At 32.4% G+C, this 19,702-nt stretch overlaps 1 protein-coding gene across 1 annotated transcript in view; it reads left to right on the plus strand.

Annotated features, from left to right (window-relative positions):
• The window catches only part of LOC108911806 (protein lap4), a 212,075-nt gene that overhangs the window by 135,732 nt on the left and 56,641 nt on the right, over positions 1–19,702 (plus strand). Inside the window, exon 9 of the mRNA XM_023456349.1 lies at positions 15,019–15,109. Within this exon, the coding sequence (XP_023312117.1) occupies positions 15,019–15,109 (91 nt within the window). The remainder of the gene's footprint in view (positions 1–15,018; positions 15,110–19,702) is intronic.

The raw sequence follows: 19,702 nt of genomic DNA on the forward strand, positions 1-19,702 counted from the left end.
CCCTCTGTGCAGGTATGGTAGGGTGGAAGAATGTTGGCTTGGGTCAATGTGAGAGATTGACACCGGTTGGCATTTGACCACCCCCCTAATTAATGAGGTTTTCCAGGTTTCCCTCATTCCTGCACTGAATGGTGGTTAGGGCCTACCAACATAAGTCGTTCCTGGGCGCAAATGCGGCCTGCGTAATAGTAATATGCCGCCTCCTCTCCCGCACAAGTCTCCGACTTCTGGGCTAATTCTCGTAATTAGAATTAGGAGTAGAGATATTATTATTATTATTATTTTATTTTTATCATTGTATTTCATACTATTTAAAAATAAAAAAAATTGTGTTAATAAATATTGTTTGTAGTGGCCCGTCCTTAGCTTATATTTTTCCCGAGTGGCCCCTGTTCCCTATAAGTCTGTGCATCCCTGCTCTAGGTAGTTCGTGGACCTGCAGCAATATTCGGGCTCCCCCTGTACACATTTATATTATACCTGCCCAACCTTAAACTCTACCCCGCTGAACATTGCGCTGACATTCTGTTCGCCATATCGGACATAAATTTGCTGTGCATTCGCGTTTCTTGTCTTAAATGTCACGTACCTCACTCGGTAATTAACCGTTAGAACTTATTCCGTAATGCCTCAATGTTACAATTATTCTGCCAAGATTTTTTTTCCTTCTCCCGGGAAGGTAAGAGGTACGTTGGCCTTACTGTTGCCAGGCGGCTTTCAGCCATTACCATAATAATGCCCGTCGGATCGCACAAAAATACCTAGGACTATTTTCTCCGCGCGATTTTTCGAACGGCCGCAGCAGAGCCGAGAATCTCGAACTTTCACTTTCTACCTGATTGGAATTTATCGGATCGCGGCTCTGTTGTTAGCGTCGGCTAGGAAGTCGCGTAAATGTACCAGGAAGTCGTAAAAATCGTTTACGTAGCCGAGAGAGCGACAGTCTGAGAGGGAAACTTCTAATAGTATCTAGATATTGCCGAATGCAGGAAATATAAAGTCAGGTTAGAAATGTTAGAAAGAGAAATTCTTTTGGTAGGCTCTGGACCACAGACCACCTAGACTGGCCGTATCTAATTCCAATGCACGGGTACCAGTGAATGCAAAATCCGGGGAAGTGGAGTGTGGAAAGCAATCTGATCGCGCGCATCTTTAAGCAGATCCGGATTAAGTAATATTTTTATTACATATTAAACATTATATTGCATCTTATGACGAATATTCAATTTTAAGTTTGGAATCAGAAAATAGTATATTTTAGTGTCAAATTAAATAAAACTACAAAATAATTTAAATATATTTATTGTCCTCTAAATAACGTTAATTTATTTAATATTTGCCTTTTCGTAGATTTTACCGAATTAAATAATTTGACTTCATGATTTATTCGTACATCGATATACTTTTCACATTCAGCCCTTACAAGTTCCATTAAATGATTACAATTGTTAGGCAAATTAACAAATTGATGTTCATGCAAATTTTCAAATATGTGCACAATTAGAAAGTTTTTTAATACATGATAAACAATTTTATTTTTCTGTGTTCTGCTTTCATCATTATTTAAAAATTTTATTAATTTTTCTGTTTCTTAGCATATTACTACATCTCGAGATACGTCAAACAACCACGATCTTTAATAAAAATTAATTGACTGTACGAATACTGAATCTGAAATTAGTTTTGTTTGCGATTTTTTTAATTGAAAAAAATATTTAATTAATTTTCAGCTATCTCGAAATAACGAGAATTGGTAAAATTTCATAAAAATTTAAGACTCGCATAAAGTAAATAATTAAAAATATTTTACAGTAATTCATTATTTTATAATAACAATATCACGTTAATCACTACACTATGTGGGCGAACAAAATTATAAAGCTAACCCTGGAAACTTGTGACGTTAACCGAAAAATGGCGTACATATTTACCTTTTATATATTCCTTTTTTTACTTACCTAAAGAAGGAAACTTTTCGCCTCTTCACCAACTCGATCACTTCTATTTACACAATGTTTTACAATACACTTGCCCATGATAAAACGTCTAATTATCGAAATCACAGCGATGCATACACGTCAAATGCTAGGACACGACTGAACGCTGGGCTCCAAATCAGGCTCCAAAGTGTTTTCACCAAAGTCGCTCTATAAGCCAGTCTAGGTGGTCTATGCTCTGAACCCTTTAAATCGAGACGGCAATGTTGCCAAGTGTGAGCGGATGATAAATTAGATCATCTACAATCTGATCTCAGAGTAACATAGTTATTGAGCATGTCATCAGGATACTTAAAGACGAGCTTAAAGACAAGGAGAAGCAAGAGAAATATTTGGCAATGATCTGTCTACATATATTATACAGGCTGTCTGCGAAAGGTGGCAAAATATCGAAGCTGAAGATACTGGTGGTCAAAATAAGTCGATTAAGCCAAATATGCCTTATGCAAATGTTGCTGGTTTCAAAGATACAGGGCGTTCAATGTTTGAATTTTATTTTGAAATTTCTTAATAACTGAAAGCTGTCAGAGTGTGAACAAATAAAATGGCATTATTATATTTTTTGACATGACAAATAATATTGTTTAACTAATTTTGGCGTTGCTTGTATAGGCCGTCAGTTATGCCTTATTCCTTTGATGAAATTAGAATAACTTTTTTATGAAACGAAAGACGTTCTTTCATATTCTAATACACAAAGTCAATAATACTAAGTCTAAAGGCAAAAAATGTTTTCCCTATTTTTATCAAAGGAATAGGGCACTTACACTGCGATATGTTTTAGATTGCGGGTTTGTGTTTATTGTTTATGTGAGGTTTTCGATTAATATTCTTTTGCGCGGATCAGTTTGTATTGTGGAACACTGTCGAGTATGGTTTTATCACTATTAGTCCAACCAAATTACACTTGGAGAAAAAAAAATGTTACCTCGACTTTTATAAGTGGAAATGGTAAAGGGGCGTATAATAAACCTAAAAAGTATCTAATGCGAAAGTTGTAGATCATGCTGTAGGTTTTTAGCTAGGTATCATTTAAAATTTTTCCAGAGTACGGCTTTCAAAATAGCTATTGGAGGAAGTCATAACAGTATAAAAGTCGATACAGCACAAAATATCCAACAATTTTTTTTAATAAATAATTTAAAAGTTGTACCTAATAAAAAAATAATACGAATTTATGAAATGTTTTATTATTTCTAATTAGTATTGCTAATAATTGGATATTTTGTACGGTATTGACAGTTATACTGTTATGACTTCATCCAATAGATATTTTGAAAGCGTTCAGAGCCGTACTCAGGAAAAATTTTAAATGATAGGTAAAACAATCTAAAAACTTTTTAAGCGTTATAATAGTAATATCATCTAATTCAGAATTAAAAATGACTAGATTTGGTCATAAAAATAGCAGACATATTTAAAAAAATTTACCTGATGATAGCCCCTCGAAGATGAAACGTCACATTGCAAAAATGTTGATGCCATTGTATAGAGTGAAAAAGTGGCATTGTAAATATGAATTTATTTTAAAATTCGTTTTCAAATAAAGCCAGAAATGAAATTAAACAATTTTACAAAATTTCGGTTTTTTTCCGGATATCTCCGGAACTACCCGGAATTTCAAAACTTTCTAAACGGCATATTGTTAGGTATAAAAAACAACTTTTTTTCTAATCTGAGCCACCCCGTATCTCTTACCGTTTCCTAGATCCTAATGCTATCCCATTCTTATCTAAAACACACTGTATATCAATGAATTCATCAAAATTTAAAAAAAAATAAGTACACTAATCGATCCTACGGAAAAAAATTATTATTTATTTTATTTATTCACTATTCGACTTATGTTTATAGCAATACTGTACAAAAATAAAATGTTGGTTCAAACAATTAGACAGTTTTTTTATTTTTTCCGTACAAGTGAATGGTGGTCAGTTTTTGTTTTTTTTTAAATTGAAACAAATCAACAATTACTGAAAAATTCATTGTTGCAAGTCATATTTTATTTTTTTTTAATTTTTTGAGCATGTTTTTGAACTGTGATTACAGATTTTTTTATTTCACCAAAAAGTATATGTCAAAACGAAAAAACTGATCACCGGCAGAACTCTGTATGATGATTTTTCTAAGTAGAATTTTTCATTGAAAAAACAGTGTTTCGGACCGAGAAAAATGTATATCTTGATTTTTTTATCTAAAAAAATTTGTGGTGTGGATACACAGAAATGTATAATTTCACCAAGTTTCGTCAAAATTAAATTATTTTTGCGGAAATGAGAAATAAAAAACGAAAAATAAGAAAAAACCTGGTTTTCGCATTTTTCTCGGAAATTTTTAGGTTATCTTAAAAAGTGATCTCTACAAAAGTTGTAGATTTTTGTACTTTTGAATTAGATACTTTTTTGTTTGACGTCAACTTTCGCCAGAAATCCCAATGTTACAATTTTTCACAACTTTTCAACCCCCGAAATGAACCTTCCGCCACCCCTGCTCACGTATTTATTATTTTTTTTCGTTTATTATAAGCCCCTTTACCATTTCCAAATATAAAAGTCCAGGTAACAACTTTCCTTTTTTCCCTCTAAATGAGTCGATCGGTCTATATCTTTTGTGTGCTGGGTTAGGACTGAAGTTTGTGTAACCTCCTTAGAGTGTCTGTATGAATGCTTAAAAACTTGAATATGGAAGCTTTGAAGGCATGAGTTTTGGAAGATCTAGGTCTCGAAGAAGTTAATTTCCGATAATGTTTTGAATCGCGAAAATGTATTTATGTTATTTGGTTAAAAATGTAATGCTTTAAAGTATAGAGTTAATAATTTGGAGCGTATAACATGTACTGGTAAAGTATCTACGAGTATTCCTGTTTAATGAGTTGTAAATTACTAGAGTTGACTTTCGAACACAGCATATGATAGCTCCGCAGAAGCCCTGTAATGCTTAGATTTCGGACATTTCGCCCATTTTTGTATTCTTCTCGATTCGTATGGGTTGTTGAACTATATTTTGGAGGTTTGTATTCATGTTTGAAACAAGTGTTTTTTCGGCGCATCTCGTATGTTGACGAACATCGTCTGCTACAGCTTTGGTGGTTAGGGGCGGCTGGAACTTCGTGGAAGGTTTCTTAGGAAATTTTCAAACCCTAGGTGAAAATTCAGCATATGAAAGGTCATCTAGAGTTCCTCTAACAACGGTAAATACTTTTGCCGGAATTAGCATCGAGTAGATGAGCTGGAGATGGCTTCGTATCTAGCTCAGATTGGAAAGTGGAACGAAATTTCGAAAAATCTCGATATTTTAATTCCGACAAATTCTATAGAGATATTATGGTGGCAGTTTTCTCACTCGAATGAGTTATTGGTTTCTTCTGAAACATCAAATGGAAACTAGCTCGAAAAAAATATGTATTCAATTCTAGGAGCGGTAGACAAAATTTGGCAACATCGCAGTCTCGAGTTAAAGAGACGAAATCCTCCTACTGTTTCCTTGAATTTCAAGTGTTTATTAAAACAAATGTAAAACGATTAATATTAGAATAAACAGTTTAAATTTTGATAAAACTTTCAACCAGCGAGAGGAAGAAACCTTATGCGCTGTGGATTGTTGCCCACATGTGATGACGATGCTCTTCATTGTTTTTTGTTGATGCTACCTATACCTACCTGTTGCATTGCGTAACCGCTATAAATAAACTGGTTGCAGCATTTTAAATGTTTACAAACTTTTATGGTGTTAATCATAAGTATTTACACCGGCCAGAGGCCGTCCGACAGTCACGTGTAGTAAAAACCTTGTTACTGCCGATTTTACGACACATCGAGTGTTACATCGTTTGGCAATTAGGTAACGTCGACGTTATTTATGAGGTAGTGACAGAATTACGTATCTCCGCTTTTGGTTTGTATGAAAAATAATAACCAACAAAGTTGGCTTTGGAATTTTATTAAATAAGTACTTTCATTATAAAAACATCACGATAGTCACTAAATACACTAGGCACAGAAATTAAGGGAAATCCCAAAATTTTGGGTGATTTTCAAAGAGCTGTAACTTGGAGAGAAACGGTCGTAGAGAGAATAAAAATAAAGGAAATTGAAGCTTCAAATGTCTAGTTTTCAGATCTGCAGTTTTAAATTTTTTCGATTCAGCAGTTTTTGAGTAATCATAAGAAAATCAACCCAAAAATAAATTGTAACTTTTTGTTTTTCTTAAAAAGGCCTATGGATTTTTTTTTGGTAATTTCATCATAAAGCTCTTTTAGATAATTTAATTCTCTTCAATTTGAGCGGTTCCGGTTCCTACGATTATTTGTCCCGAGTTATCGTCGATCAAAACAAAAAAACGTGTTTATTTTTATTGCTCGTGTGACTTTTTGTGATATTAGGAAAAAAATGTTTCTAATAATTTTTGCTTGTCGGGTTGCATACATTTTAAACTTCGAAGTATATCGCGTTATTTTAGTCGGCCAAAATTAAAAATAATCCTTATTTTGAAAAAAATATATTTGAGAATTTACTGGTTATTAATTTTCATTTGTTTTGAATATGTTTCAATTTTTATAATTCTTTTATTTTTAACTTGTATTGTTTACATATTTTTAAATAAAGTCTAACTCTATTATTATTGTTAATGAAATAAATATTTCGCTGACTTCATATACAGGCTGTTATAGTCTTTCCGAAGTCAGTTGAACATGTATAAAAACACCTAGTAATAAAATTTAATGAGTTTCATAGGCGTCCCTAAAAAAGTTTTCTCCTAAAGGTACAAAATTATAACAATTTGTATATAATGTGTAGAAATTTTCTATTCTGTTTATTTGGCCAACAACGTATTTAAATTATTTATGCCTTCAAACAATTATATTGATGGTAAATTTCGTTTCGATCCGTTTCAAAAGGTCTCCTAATTGCCATATTGTAATATTTAATATTAGTAAACAAAATATCCCTCTTATTTCTCGAGACAAAACGTCTGAATTTGGTTCGGGTTGAGGCAGACAGTATTGGGGGTCATGAAGGCTTACAAAAAATGTAATAAAATGTCCAGGGTCGTATTAAAAAAATTAAGTTGATGATGGTCCTGGAGAGACGAAACGTTACATATAAAAATTGATTGTGCCATTCGATAGAGGGCAAAAAGTAGCCATGAGAAAGTGTTCTTCTTTTTTTCAATATCACCTCAAACAAGACTGAAACGAAATAAAAACGGATTTTCAAATTTTCGGCTTTCAAATATGTATTTCGAAAACTAATCATGTTAGCCTTTATATTTCAGGTGCATAATGTTGGTCCCCTGATTATGCAACTTTGCTCCCATTTAATCTAGTTCGTATCTCTTACCGTTTCCGAGATTCCTGTTGTAAGAAGCGAATTTGTAGCAGCCTGTAATATTATTAATTAACACTAGAATTTAGCAAAATTCCAAATATGAAATTTTCGAAAAAGCTGATTAACATAATGTCACTTTATGATTTTTTAAATAATCTTACTTTGTCAAAATATTTACGTAGGAGGTATTGATAAAAAATGCAGAAATTTGCTGTCGAAAAATTTAAACTGATCTAATTTTTATTTGTACAACAGAAAATATAGAGCAGTTACTTTTTACCTACATCCTAGTTGTCTAATTTTATATTTTCACCTCGTAGTATAAGGTGATATCCATCTGGTTGTACACCATAATTGAACCAGGTATTTTAACTGTAGAAGAACATGTTAATATTGCTTCTAACAGTAGTTTATTATTAATATCTAGGACTCGATGACAAATTCCACAAAAATTAGCATATCTCTGTAATTCCTCGGTTGGAATGTACAGAAGTAACAATTGTGATGCGCGGTTGGGAGAAATGCTGTAAAAATGTTGATTAAATTACTTTAATGGTGTTAATGGCAAATGAAATTCGTTGGATTATGGTGGTATAGAATTGAGGATGGTTGTAAGGTAACGAATAGTTAAAGTATATGGCGATCATAACTTACAGTAAGCTAATTCGTGTTATTCTGAAAGATGATTTTCAATATTCTCTCTTTTCTAAATAATTCTACTTTGTCTTTGATAAACTACAATTCAACATGAAACTTACTATATTTAGATCCGAAATACCTAATTGTTCATAGAAATTATCTATTCGAATAGTTTATCCCTAGTTTCATAGTAGCTTTTAAATATGAAAAGATACTTAAAATTTAAAATTTCAGTAGTGTGACAATAGAACTTTGAAGAACTGATATTTTTCCCGAAACGTTAAAAAACCCAACCGTCATCTTGGTAACCAATCCATTTTTTTTTTAACCATTAACTACTACTGCCTTAGAAGTCTGGAAATAAAGTTCATATTTTTGTCTGAAATGTACGAAAAGCATCGTTAGAAACATTTTTTGAAACTAGTAAAACTGTATCTACTTAACTGCCTGTAGGTATACTGAAATATAGATAACTTCCTAATTCTTCTAAAATTATCTAAATTGAGAACAATTAGCGATTCCTTAATAGATTACTGTAAATAATCAGACGTAAAATATGTTAAATAAATATTAACGGTATTAGGTACATTATTTTTAGTCGTTAGCTCGCTGCTAACAAGAAATATGTTTTGTGCTGGGAATAGACCATTAAATATTTGAACATCCCTCGTATGCAACTTCGAAATTTAGTCCGTTCGTCAGTATCCATCTGTCGCACTTTAACTGTAACACGAATATAATACCGCGAATCGACTTTTTTTTTATTGTTATACCCGACATGTGAACCTTATTCTATTCCATCGCAATGATAATTGTTACGCGGTATTAATTGCTTCCTTATTTTCCAATTATCGAAGTCATTAACTTTGCATATTGTTGGATGACGCAGGAAACACCAACACTTCAACAAAGCTGTTATCTTCCTTATGATTCGAATGTTTTGTTCCTTGCTTTATAGGTTCCCATCGTCCGTCGTAGAGTAAATCTTTGTAATAGCAGAACCAAGAACTTCCTTGTGATTGCTGTTATTGCTTCGCAACGTTTGCGAACGTCTGAAAATGACTAATATAGGTAGATAGATAAATTTATTTAACTACTTTTTGTTTAAGGTAAAATGGTAGCTAGTGAAAAACTAGTAAAATATTCAATATAAAGTAATAAATCAAAGTTAAATGTTGATAAATCAATGCAACAATACACACTTGAGTAAATATACAGGATGATTCAGAACTTATCAAAAAAAAATTGTATGTACAGGGGACTCTTACAAATACAATTTTGTAAGGAAAACATCAAAAAGGGCAGTTCGAAAATGAACTACTAAAAAACTATTGTAAATACCACAGATAACAGGTAAACACTATTGCAATGACGATTGTACAATCGGATTTTAGTATTCGGCGTCGCTGAGGCCACGTGGCTCTCCACGCGTATTGCGAATGGCGCTAGAGACTACAGTTGTCCAGCTATGTAATGGTTGAATGTACTACAACTTCAATAATTTTTTTTCTCGGAAACCATAAGGATTTTACAAAACAATGTTTAAGATATTGTCTCCCATTTTCATGCCGCATCTATACCCAATTTTTGTTAATAAGTTGTGAATCACCCTGTATTAATTATAACAAGACAATAATATTAAAAATTCTTAATCTTATGTACTCCTGCACCGAATAAAACTTATACCTGCAAATCAAAGTAGTATCGTCAGCTTAAAGAACATATTTGTCTGGGGATAAAGATAAAAGCAGATCATTGAAATAAATTATGAATAGCAGGGGTCCTAAAACTGACATTATTAAAAACAAAAACAAATCGATAAATAATTCGAAAATAATTAACAGAATTTGATTTCGCATTGCAAAAATAATATATCACAATAATACGTATGCATTTTTTCGTAGCATTCGATCCTCCTTAAATTCAGTCACTGTAATGTGATTTATAAGTTCAAAAAACACTAATTTCCAATTTCCTTGTTTCTTGTTATTAGAATTAATAATGTACTCATCATAACTTTTATTATAATCCAAAACATCGGCGAGAGAAAATGTTTCTGAACTTAAGGGTTATTATTTATTTTAATTAGGTAGATTTCAGTTTCGAGTTTCTACACTTTGCTCACGGTTAGCAGTAATTTCGTGATGCTAACGGGCCCAGAGAAGAGGGTAATCATCGACTCAGGATCTAATTAGGGCCGTTAGAAAAATATTCTCTCCGTTTCTACCATTGCGGGTCGAAAAATGAGGTGGAAGTGAAGACTTTCTCGTGCTTTTTTTATATGTATGTACGTGATAGTGAAAACAGCCGGGTTCTCATGAGCCTTTTTCTAAAAAGAAAATAGGACAAGGAGCAGCATGTTTTCTATTTTCCATAAGTTTTTTATTGTAATGTATGAAAATTTCAAGTATAATATTACCGGATTTTATATATTTATTAACAGCTATACTAATAGTAAATATTGTATAAATTTATTGCTAATTAACATATGAATTGAAACGTGTGTATAAAATTCAGCAGAGAACATATCTAGTAAGTACGTACTACTAAGTAGTGACTATCCTTAAGTATATACTCAACAAAAAAGAGTATAAGAGGGTGTAAAAATACCATCTCGACAGAAGAATGTTTAATATAGCCGGATTGCTAGCTGAATTATGAGTTGCAACCTAGCAGATCGAATTTTTTTCTATGCACAAGATAACGTTCATTTTCTTCGCTTGAATCTTGGTCTTTATACCCAGTACTTGCCAGTTTGTTTAGCAACTTACTATACTCTCCAACATTTCAGTGTACAAATATTCTGTTTTTTTTTTTATATAAGAGTTACAAATTTAAAGATATGGACCGTGCTTATTATTACTGTGTGTTTCATTGTTTGATGTAAATAGCATGTTTTAATATTCTCTGAGTGAAATTTGTTTTTTCTTGAAAGAACACGTCGTTGTCATTTTCTTTTTTATTGTTGCATGATTCAAATTCTTCTACAATTTATGTTAATTTCGTCCCAGATTAATTTTTCGTATACACGTAAATAGCATTCATGTTTATTTGTTAGTTGAGTGACGTTTTAAGAACTTTTTCTTTTCGTGTATTTACTACAGTGGAAAACGATTAAGTCCTCACAAAATATTTCTGAAAATATGTTCGTGTGGTCGAAAAAAATATTCCGAGTTGTAAAATTGTAATGTGTACTCATTACACATTTTTAATTATCACTATTTACAACACAAGTCAAATATCATTTAAAAGCACGTAATTAGAAAGCTAATAGTTCTTGGAAAATTCATTTTGAGACATTTAAAGGGAAAATACATAATATATCTATTAGGGTGGCCCAAAAAAAAACGAATATTTTTTTTTCGTGTCTTGTGAAAATGTGTTAGTTTATCATGTTTTAAGAGCAACCTCTAAAAAATTTTTTTGAGCTGATTTTTTGAGGGGTCTCTTAAAACATGATAAACTAACATATTTTCACAAGAGTTACGAAAAAAAATAAATTCTTTTTTTTTGGGCCACCCTAATATGTATGTACAATTGTATTTAATGTATTTATTATTATTTCTTAGTATTCTATCTGATATTTTTATTTCGAGTCGTCATACGTCATGCTCTTCAACTTTTCTCGCCGTTCTATCCCCCCTCATCCTTTGAAATAAGGTAACTAAGTATCACAAATTTACTTCTAGATGTACTCAATATATTTAAAAAGGATGTCAGGTGAATTGGTGAATAGAATTGAATATATTTGTAAACTTTTTTTTATGTTCAGTTGAGCAATATTATACTTTCGTTATTTGACAGAGCCGATGAAGGGGATATTACGTTTGTAAACAGTATAGCCAACGATGTTATTTTTTTAAACCTTCACATTTCCAAATAAAAAAACTTAACTTCATCTAACGTAACGTTCTTTATATCGAAATGTATTAGGTGTAACATTAGGTTAAGTCAGGTTAAGTTTTTCTCACATTAAATAGGAAAAACTTGACCTGACCTAACCTTTTATTTAAGCAGAAATTATAAGAATTATCTTTAGATTATATATTAGATTGGTTTTTAATTACAAAAAAAAAAAACCGTAATCTGACCTAATCTAGCTTCTTATTCAAAACTAATAATAATTCTAATTTTCACATAAGTTAGTGTTAGGCCAGGTAAATATTTTATGTAATATAAAAAAAACCTTCCTGACTTAAGCTAACTTTGCAGATGTAGATACATTTCTATTTATGTATATATAATTAGGTTGGGTCAAGTTATTTTATATAGTAATATAATTGAGTACACTATTTACAAACGTAACATCTCAGTCATTAGCTATGTTAAATTATTAGAGTATTTTATTGGGCAAATGAATATAATGCTAAAATGAATGTAGATATTTTCCTTGCTTATTCTTTTTGGTGCCCCTAGAAATAAGTTTGTGGTACTTAGTAACCTTATTATATTATGAAATGAAATACATAAGAATAATAGTAGATTGAGGACCAGGATTTTAAGAATCAGTTAATACTTGAATAAATAATCGGATGATTATACGTAACATGTCGGAAATGGGCAACTTGCATATATTTTTTTAAATTTATTAGAAATCTCTTAGAGGTTGTTAATTGATAATTAATTACTAAAGTATGGCGTGCGGAATGCATATTTTAAATGGCTGCCTCGCAAATTCGTGACGTCATTTAGTGTGATCATTAAACGAGAAGATGAATGACAGAGATATGACGGCCGATTAGGTTCCGTTTCGTCGGTATGGAAATTGTAAATTAGATGGTAGAAGGCCAAGAAGCAGACTGGATTCTCGATCGCACTAAATGACGACACAATGCTTTGTTGATAACTTGAGTAAATTACAATTTTTACATAATTTTAAACGTCTATAATCAATTAAACATCATGAAAGAAGTAAATTTTTTTGCCACTGTTGATTGTTGTCTGTTGTAGTGTACGAATTTATGCAAGTTGCCTATTATTCACAATTTAACTGTGCGGTCGAACCACATTCAACAGAAAAATATTTTCAAAATTCTAAACTGAAAATTTCTCACGACACTCATATCTTCAATTTACAACATTATTCGGTCTATACATCTTCCAAAACACATGCAAGTGGAAGTCTTAATATTTCCTGGTAAACGAATTTTCAGAAATTTAAGGGAAAATGTATTTATTAAATATAGACACATTTTAGGCAAAATTAGGCACATTTATTTATATTATTTTCTTTAATTTCGTATCATGCCACTCGCTTGAATGGGAAAGTAAATTTGCAGTTCTTAGTAACCTTACTTTAGACGTCAGACAAAAGAGAAATAGACGGCATGACGATCGGAATTGGAAGTTGTAGTTTAAATATGAAATGATATACAAAGAAATGTATTTTTCTTCGATTACACACGCACATAAAAAAAATTCCAAACCCAAGAGACCCACATATCATTTCCGAAGGAATTCAATCAGCTAAACACGATCCTGTAGCCAGAATTCATGACTTGTCGATGAATTTCTGAGAAATATTAAATTTTTGGGTGAAACATCCAAATATGGGTCAAAACTGTTTTTTTTCCTAAATTTTGTCCAAATAATCTTCGTAGTATTTTAAGGCGCTGAACACGATGCCATTAGTAATTTACTCATGACCTATATTAATCAGAAAATCAACTATTTGGATCAAAACTAGTCCAAATATGGGTCAAAATTGATTTGTTTCCTAAATTTTGTCCAAATATATAATTTTCGTTGTATTTTGGCCAATTTTCACCCAAATAGTGATTTTTCTGAGAAATATAGACGACATGGATAAATTTTACTAATGGCATTTGGACAAAATATAGGAAAAAACAGTTCTGACCCATATATTTGGACCAGTTTTCATCCAAATACTGGATTTTATGAGAAATATGGAGATCATGGGTAGACTTTACTAATGGTATTGTGTACTGCGCCTCAACATAATACGAAAGTGATATAATATTTGGACAAAATTTAGGAAAAAAACAGTTTTGACCCAAGTTTGGGCCAGTTTTCATCCAAATAGTGGATTTTCTGAGAAATATGGAAATCATTGGTAAATTTTACTAATGACATTGTGTACTGCGCCTCAAAATAATACGAAAGTGATATATTTGAACAAAATTTAGGGAAAAAACAGTTTCGACCCATATTTGGGCCAGTTTTCATCCAAATAGAGGATTTTCTGAGAAATATGGAATCACGAGTAGATTTTACTAATGGCATTGTGTACTGCGCCTCAAAATAATACGAAAGTGATATATTTGAACAAAATTTAGGAAAATAACAGGTTTGACACATATTTGGGCCAGTTTTCGTCCAAATAGTGGATTTTCTGAGAAATATGGAGATTATGGGTAAATTTTACTAATGGCATTGTGTACTGCGCCTCAAAATAATACGAAAGTGATATATTTGGGTAAAATTTAGGAAAAAAAAAAACAGTTTTGATGCATATTTTCGTCCAAATAGTGGATTTTCTGAGAAATATGGAGATTATGGGTAAATTTTACTAATGGCATTGTGTACTGCGCCTCAAAATAATACGAAAGTTATATATTTGGACAAAATTTAGGGAAAAAACAGTTTCGACCCATATTTGAGCCAGTTTTTCATTTAAATACTAAATTTTCTGAGGAATATAGAGACCATAAATAAATTTTATATACAAAATTTAGGAAAAAATTAGTTTTGACCCATATTTGGGCATTTTCAACCAAAAATTTCACTTTTCTCTGAATTTCATCGGCAAGTCATCAATTGTGACTTCAGGATCGTGTCAGCGCATCGAATTCCCTCGGAAATTATGTATGGGTTCTCTTGGGTTTGAACTTTTTTTATGTGCCTGTTATTTTTCTTAAAAAAGGAAACCCAGAAATTATTAGATTCAAATCACTTATCTTTTAGGATCGACCGCACAAAAATAAGTTAAGATTCGTGTTCGAAAGGTAGGCAAAATTTCGTGAGGACTTGAAAGTTTTGTGCTATAAGTAGTAAATTATAATATACATATATTAATTTTTTTTTTCATGTTTCAGGCACTCAAGCGCAAGGAGGAGGACAGCGAGCGCACCAGCGTCTCGACGCCCCCCGGCTCCGTCGGCGACCGCAGCTGCGCCTCCAGCCAAGGTAAGTGAAGCGCGGGCGGGAAGGGGAGGTAGGAGGGAACGCGTTGCGCGCAGATTAGCGCACGGCCCGCTCAGTTCGGCGCGAGATAAGCAGCGCGATGCGCGATCGTCCGCTCCAGTGTTACTAGATCGTCCGTGAGTGTTTTTACGAGCGCCGTCACGCGATGAGCAGCACCCTGCCGAGGGTGCGGGTGAAGACCCGCGGCAACAAGATGACCATCAAGGCCGACTCCCTCAGCAAGCTGAACAAGACGGCCACCCTGTCGTTCTCGGGTCGCAGGCGTAGCCAGCCCGAGAACAACAGAAACAATAATAACAATAACACAATCCTGAAGTACACAGGTGTGTGTTTCGCGGCGGTGGGACTCGTCGGCACGGCCGCCGCTTGTTTTGAGTTGTTGTGTTTATTTTTAAATGGTGAACGCACAAGCGCAGCCACCTTGGCGATTATCGCCCGATAACAGATGAATGTCGTTTGCGGTTATCCGTTTGTTTCGGCCCATTCGTAATGACGTTAGTTTTGTATAGGTGTATCTATCGATCGATCGGTCGGTTGGGAGACCTGACGAATTTTAAATGCCAGTATACTAATGAGGTAGTAGATCATATGTAACAATAGAATTCCAAATAGGGAACAGTTGACGGTCTTGAGCTGCACTGCAATGCTCACCTTGAACTATAAAGCTGTATAGAGTGGTGTCAAAATTCAAATTGTTTTCTGCTCTTAATTAGTATTATCCTAAACCAGCATAGTGTAGCGGACAAACGAAACTTGGAATCAAAACACAGAAAAAAAATAGCTACACGTTAACAATTATTTTTATTATTATTTATAGGCGATCAGCAATTGCTATCAATATAGGGGATTTTAAACGTAATGAATGATTGCTGTTATCTGTTTGTTTAAAAACATTCGAAATACTTACCGTATGGCTTATCGTTCTCGTTCCTAGTTTGTAGAAAATCAAGGGGGAAAATAATTACTCGAATATTACTCAGAAAAGACGTAGTTTTATCGAAGTGTTACTCAAATAGTACCCAATATGACTTAAATATTTACCTAAGCTTGAACACCAAATTACTCCTGCGCTTTCGCCTTAGTGGAACATGCAAAACTCAAAATTATTAATCGTATATCGTGTTATTTTAATTTATCTAGGTATTCGGTTTTGCTGTTGAATATTACGTTGTTTCGAGTTTACAGAAAATATGCGATACAATAAACGTTAGATTTTATGATGTTGCTCCAATTTAGGCCCCAAAAATTGTTATTGGTCTATTGTACATAGAAATCGCCTGTGGCTCAGCATCAGGTTAGTTGTTCGGGTCCTCCGAGATTGAAAGGTTATGGATTAAAGGATCCCGATTCGTAAACAAATAACTGCCATGAAATTGCGACATTTTTCATCTGAAATTAGAGAAAATTCGTAGAAAAACGATTGACCATATCTCCACAAGTGGTTTAGGGAACTTGAAATTTTTGCATGTTAAGGCAAGTTTGAATATTTCTGTTAATTTTGTTAACTATTTTTTAACTATTACTCTCTATATGAGAAAATAAAAAGGGAAAAACTATTTATTTTCAAAAATACTCCTCAATCCAGCCCTGTCAGGGTAGTCCAGATTTTAACTTTGTCAAATAAAAATAAAATACCGATTTATATTAGTGGTGGGACTAGTGGTATTTCTAAGAAAATAGATCTATTTTATTCGAAGAAAAAGCCATTTTAGCGTTATGAAAAATTGAAAATTGAAGAAACTTAAAATAAAATCACTTGAAAAAGTACTTGTTTAATTATTTTAAATTTTTCATTAGTAAACAACGAAAAGAAAAATAATTTAAGTTTTCTTTAACAAAAAAAATAAATAATAAAGTGTTTTTAAACCATATTTCAACATAAAAACAAATTGAACAGAAGATTTTCAGATATATTCAAGACAATTGCTTATATTTTATTTATAATGACAAAGATAATGGTAGAACCTATCTTATTTTAATAAAACTTATATTTCTTCGAATTTCGAATTTTTCTTGAAATTTTAAATTTCCACAAAAACAATAGCATTTGATTTCATTTGTTTAGTTATTTTTTGTAAATCGTACAGTTTTAGAGTTATTTTTGTTTATTCAGTAAGCTTATTTTTAAATTGAAACTCATGATTGTGAAATTGTTCATTCCCCAATAAAATGGAAGGAATCTCTTTCTTACAACACTGATTAACTCTCCAAAATACTTAGTGGCGTGGAAATGTTGAAGTTCCCCTTACATCTCCGCCACTGGTATCTGTAAGCCTCCCCCGCAAATTTTCGCCTGTAGATAAATTGTTGACCTAGTTTCATTCAGCAATGTTTGTTTAACCCAACACCTTGTACCTACCTCGAAAACAAATTGTTCTGTGCCCATGGTTCATATTGAAACTTTCTGCTGAAAATGCAATGCTGCAAAGTTTTAGAATTAAAATCTGCACCACCCTATACAGTCTGATTACTTTCTCACCTTGCGCTATAAATAGAACAACTTTTTCTATGTCACAGCAAATTATTCCTATTTAATAAATTATCGATGACAGTAAGTGTCGTTTTGCTTCAGAACCTTTCCACAATAACATAGTCACGATACAAAAATGCGTGTCAGTTGCTGCCATCCTTATTTCACAAAGAGCGTGATATTTGCTGTGGAACTAAGACTTGGTATTTAATTAGCTTTATCTCGAGATTATTGTAAGCGTCTAATGTAAATATTAGCCTTTAATGGAATTCTGTCGCGTTTTTGTTTATAACAACTGTACATATCGTATGTTTCAGCGTTTGTATTGATTATAAGTTGCGTACATTTTTTTGTAAAAAACGTATATACCTATACAGGGTGTCTCAATTCGTAGATATGACGTCATCGAATTTTAATGCAACCTTAACCTTTTTTTAAAGTATGTTACACAAACTGCCAAATTTCAATATTTAAATGCGAATTTTAGAGTTTGTACCGTTCTCAAAGCACGGAATATGATTTAAATAAATAAAATAAAAGTCTTTCCACTAGTGCAAAATGGTTTTCAAAGCACTGTATTTTTGCAGTTATTTTTTATATTTGCAGTTTACCGCAAACCGCAACACTTGTCTCGAAAATCAAGTGAACAATCGAACGTTGATTTTATAGTTCAATGTGAAAACAGGACAAAGACAATATTGTTGGAAAGAGGATAAGATGACGTTAACAGTTTTATGTTTCAAAATTTTTTTAACTTACACTCTAAAATAATATTTATTTATAAAAAATTAAAATTTAAGACTTCTATGTAACATCCGGGAACACTGCATAATTGGTCGCACTTTCACTATTCTCAATTTGTTAAAAGGCCAGAATAAAGTCAGTGGTTCTCAACAAGTTTTCTCTTAAAAAGTAACGTATATTTATTTTAAGTGTAACTTCTTTATTCCGATTTTTTTCATAACAAGGTCATTAATTAGATGTTCTATGCTGTACCGCGGTTTAAAATGTTTATATACAATTTAAGATTCACTCTGTATGTACAAAATATGTAAATTATCTAAAATTGTTCCAAATATTGAGCCACAATTTCAGTGTTCTGGAACGATGTACATGTAAAAATATATCAAATGTACCGTCAGATGATCGCTCTCTTATCAAAGTTATCTCATCAATCAATTTTTCAAACATTGCAAGATCTACGCAATCTATTTCGAGCCTTATCGCTATTTTTTTTAGCTCCACTGGATTTCCTCGTCGTCATTTACGATTTCTAGGAAATACGTCAGAATCTAGCACTTTTTTATGTCACCAACTGAATTTATTGCATTATTAAACAGTCGAATTTGCAATTAAATCACTTTTTCTATTTACACCTGCTTATAAAAATATACGTTCTGTCAAAATTTGACGCATGACATTGTTTTTTTGCAGAAGCCGTTGTTCGAAGGAAATGACACAATATTCTTGCGAAACGTCGTTAGAAATTACGAAAAAAAAACATGATAAATTTCCTTTGGATTGTTTTAATCTGTCGTTCATTTAAATATTGCATAAATGTATGAGCTTATAGGTTTCGGTATCATCACGGCTTGTACGAATCCAATCACTTTGCGGTTTGAATATAAAGTTGGCCGTGATTCATCTCGCAGCAATCCTTTTGAATGTGTAAAGAAGCGATTTTTTTTTCCTCTCAGACAAAGACCTGCTCTTTTAGTGGGCGAGTCAGGTAACAACATTAAACGGAATTAATAAAGACGTCAAATTATCAAATAGGTATTCATTTTGACAAAAGCGTTTTTATTTATACTTATTGGGAAAAGTTTTGCTGAAAAACATTGCAGAGTTTTATTTTCTAAAATGACAGTTCTCAAGAGAGACTTTCTGTTGTTTTTACGACGTCACGGGCTTAGGTAATTTGATGAAATAAAAGTAATTATAATCGGAGCAAAACGGCGTTTACTTGTTAAGAAAATGAAAAGTAGGTTAATTGTGGATTATGCCAGTTCCAAAAAAATTGTGTATCTACGCGGAAAAAGTGCAGGAACTGTTTAAAAAATTGTAAAACAAAGCGGCCACCTTTCACTCAACCCAGACGAATAGAG

This window comes from Anoplophora glabripennis, unplaced genomic scaffold, assembly GCF_000390285.2.
Source record: "Anoplophora glabripennis isolate ALB-LARVAE unplaced genomic scaffold, Agla_2.0 scaffold508, whole genome shotgun sequence".
In the NCBI taxonomy this organism is placed as follows: domain Eukaryota; kingdom Metazoa; phylum Arthropoda; class Insecta; order Coleoptera; family Cerambycidae; genus Anoplophora; species Anoplophora glabripennis.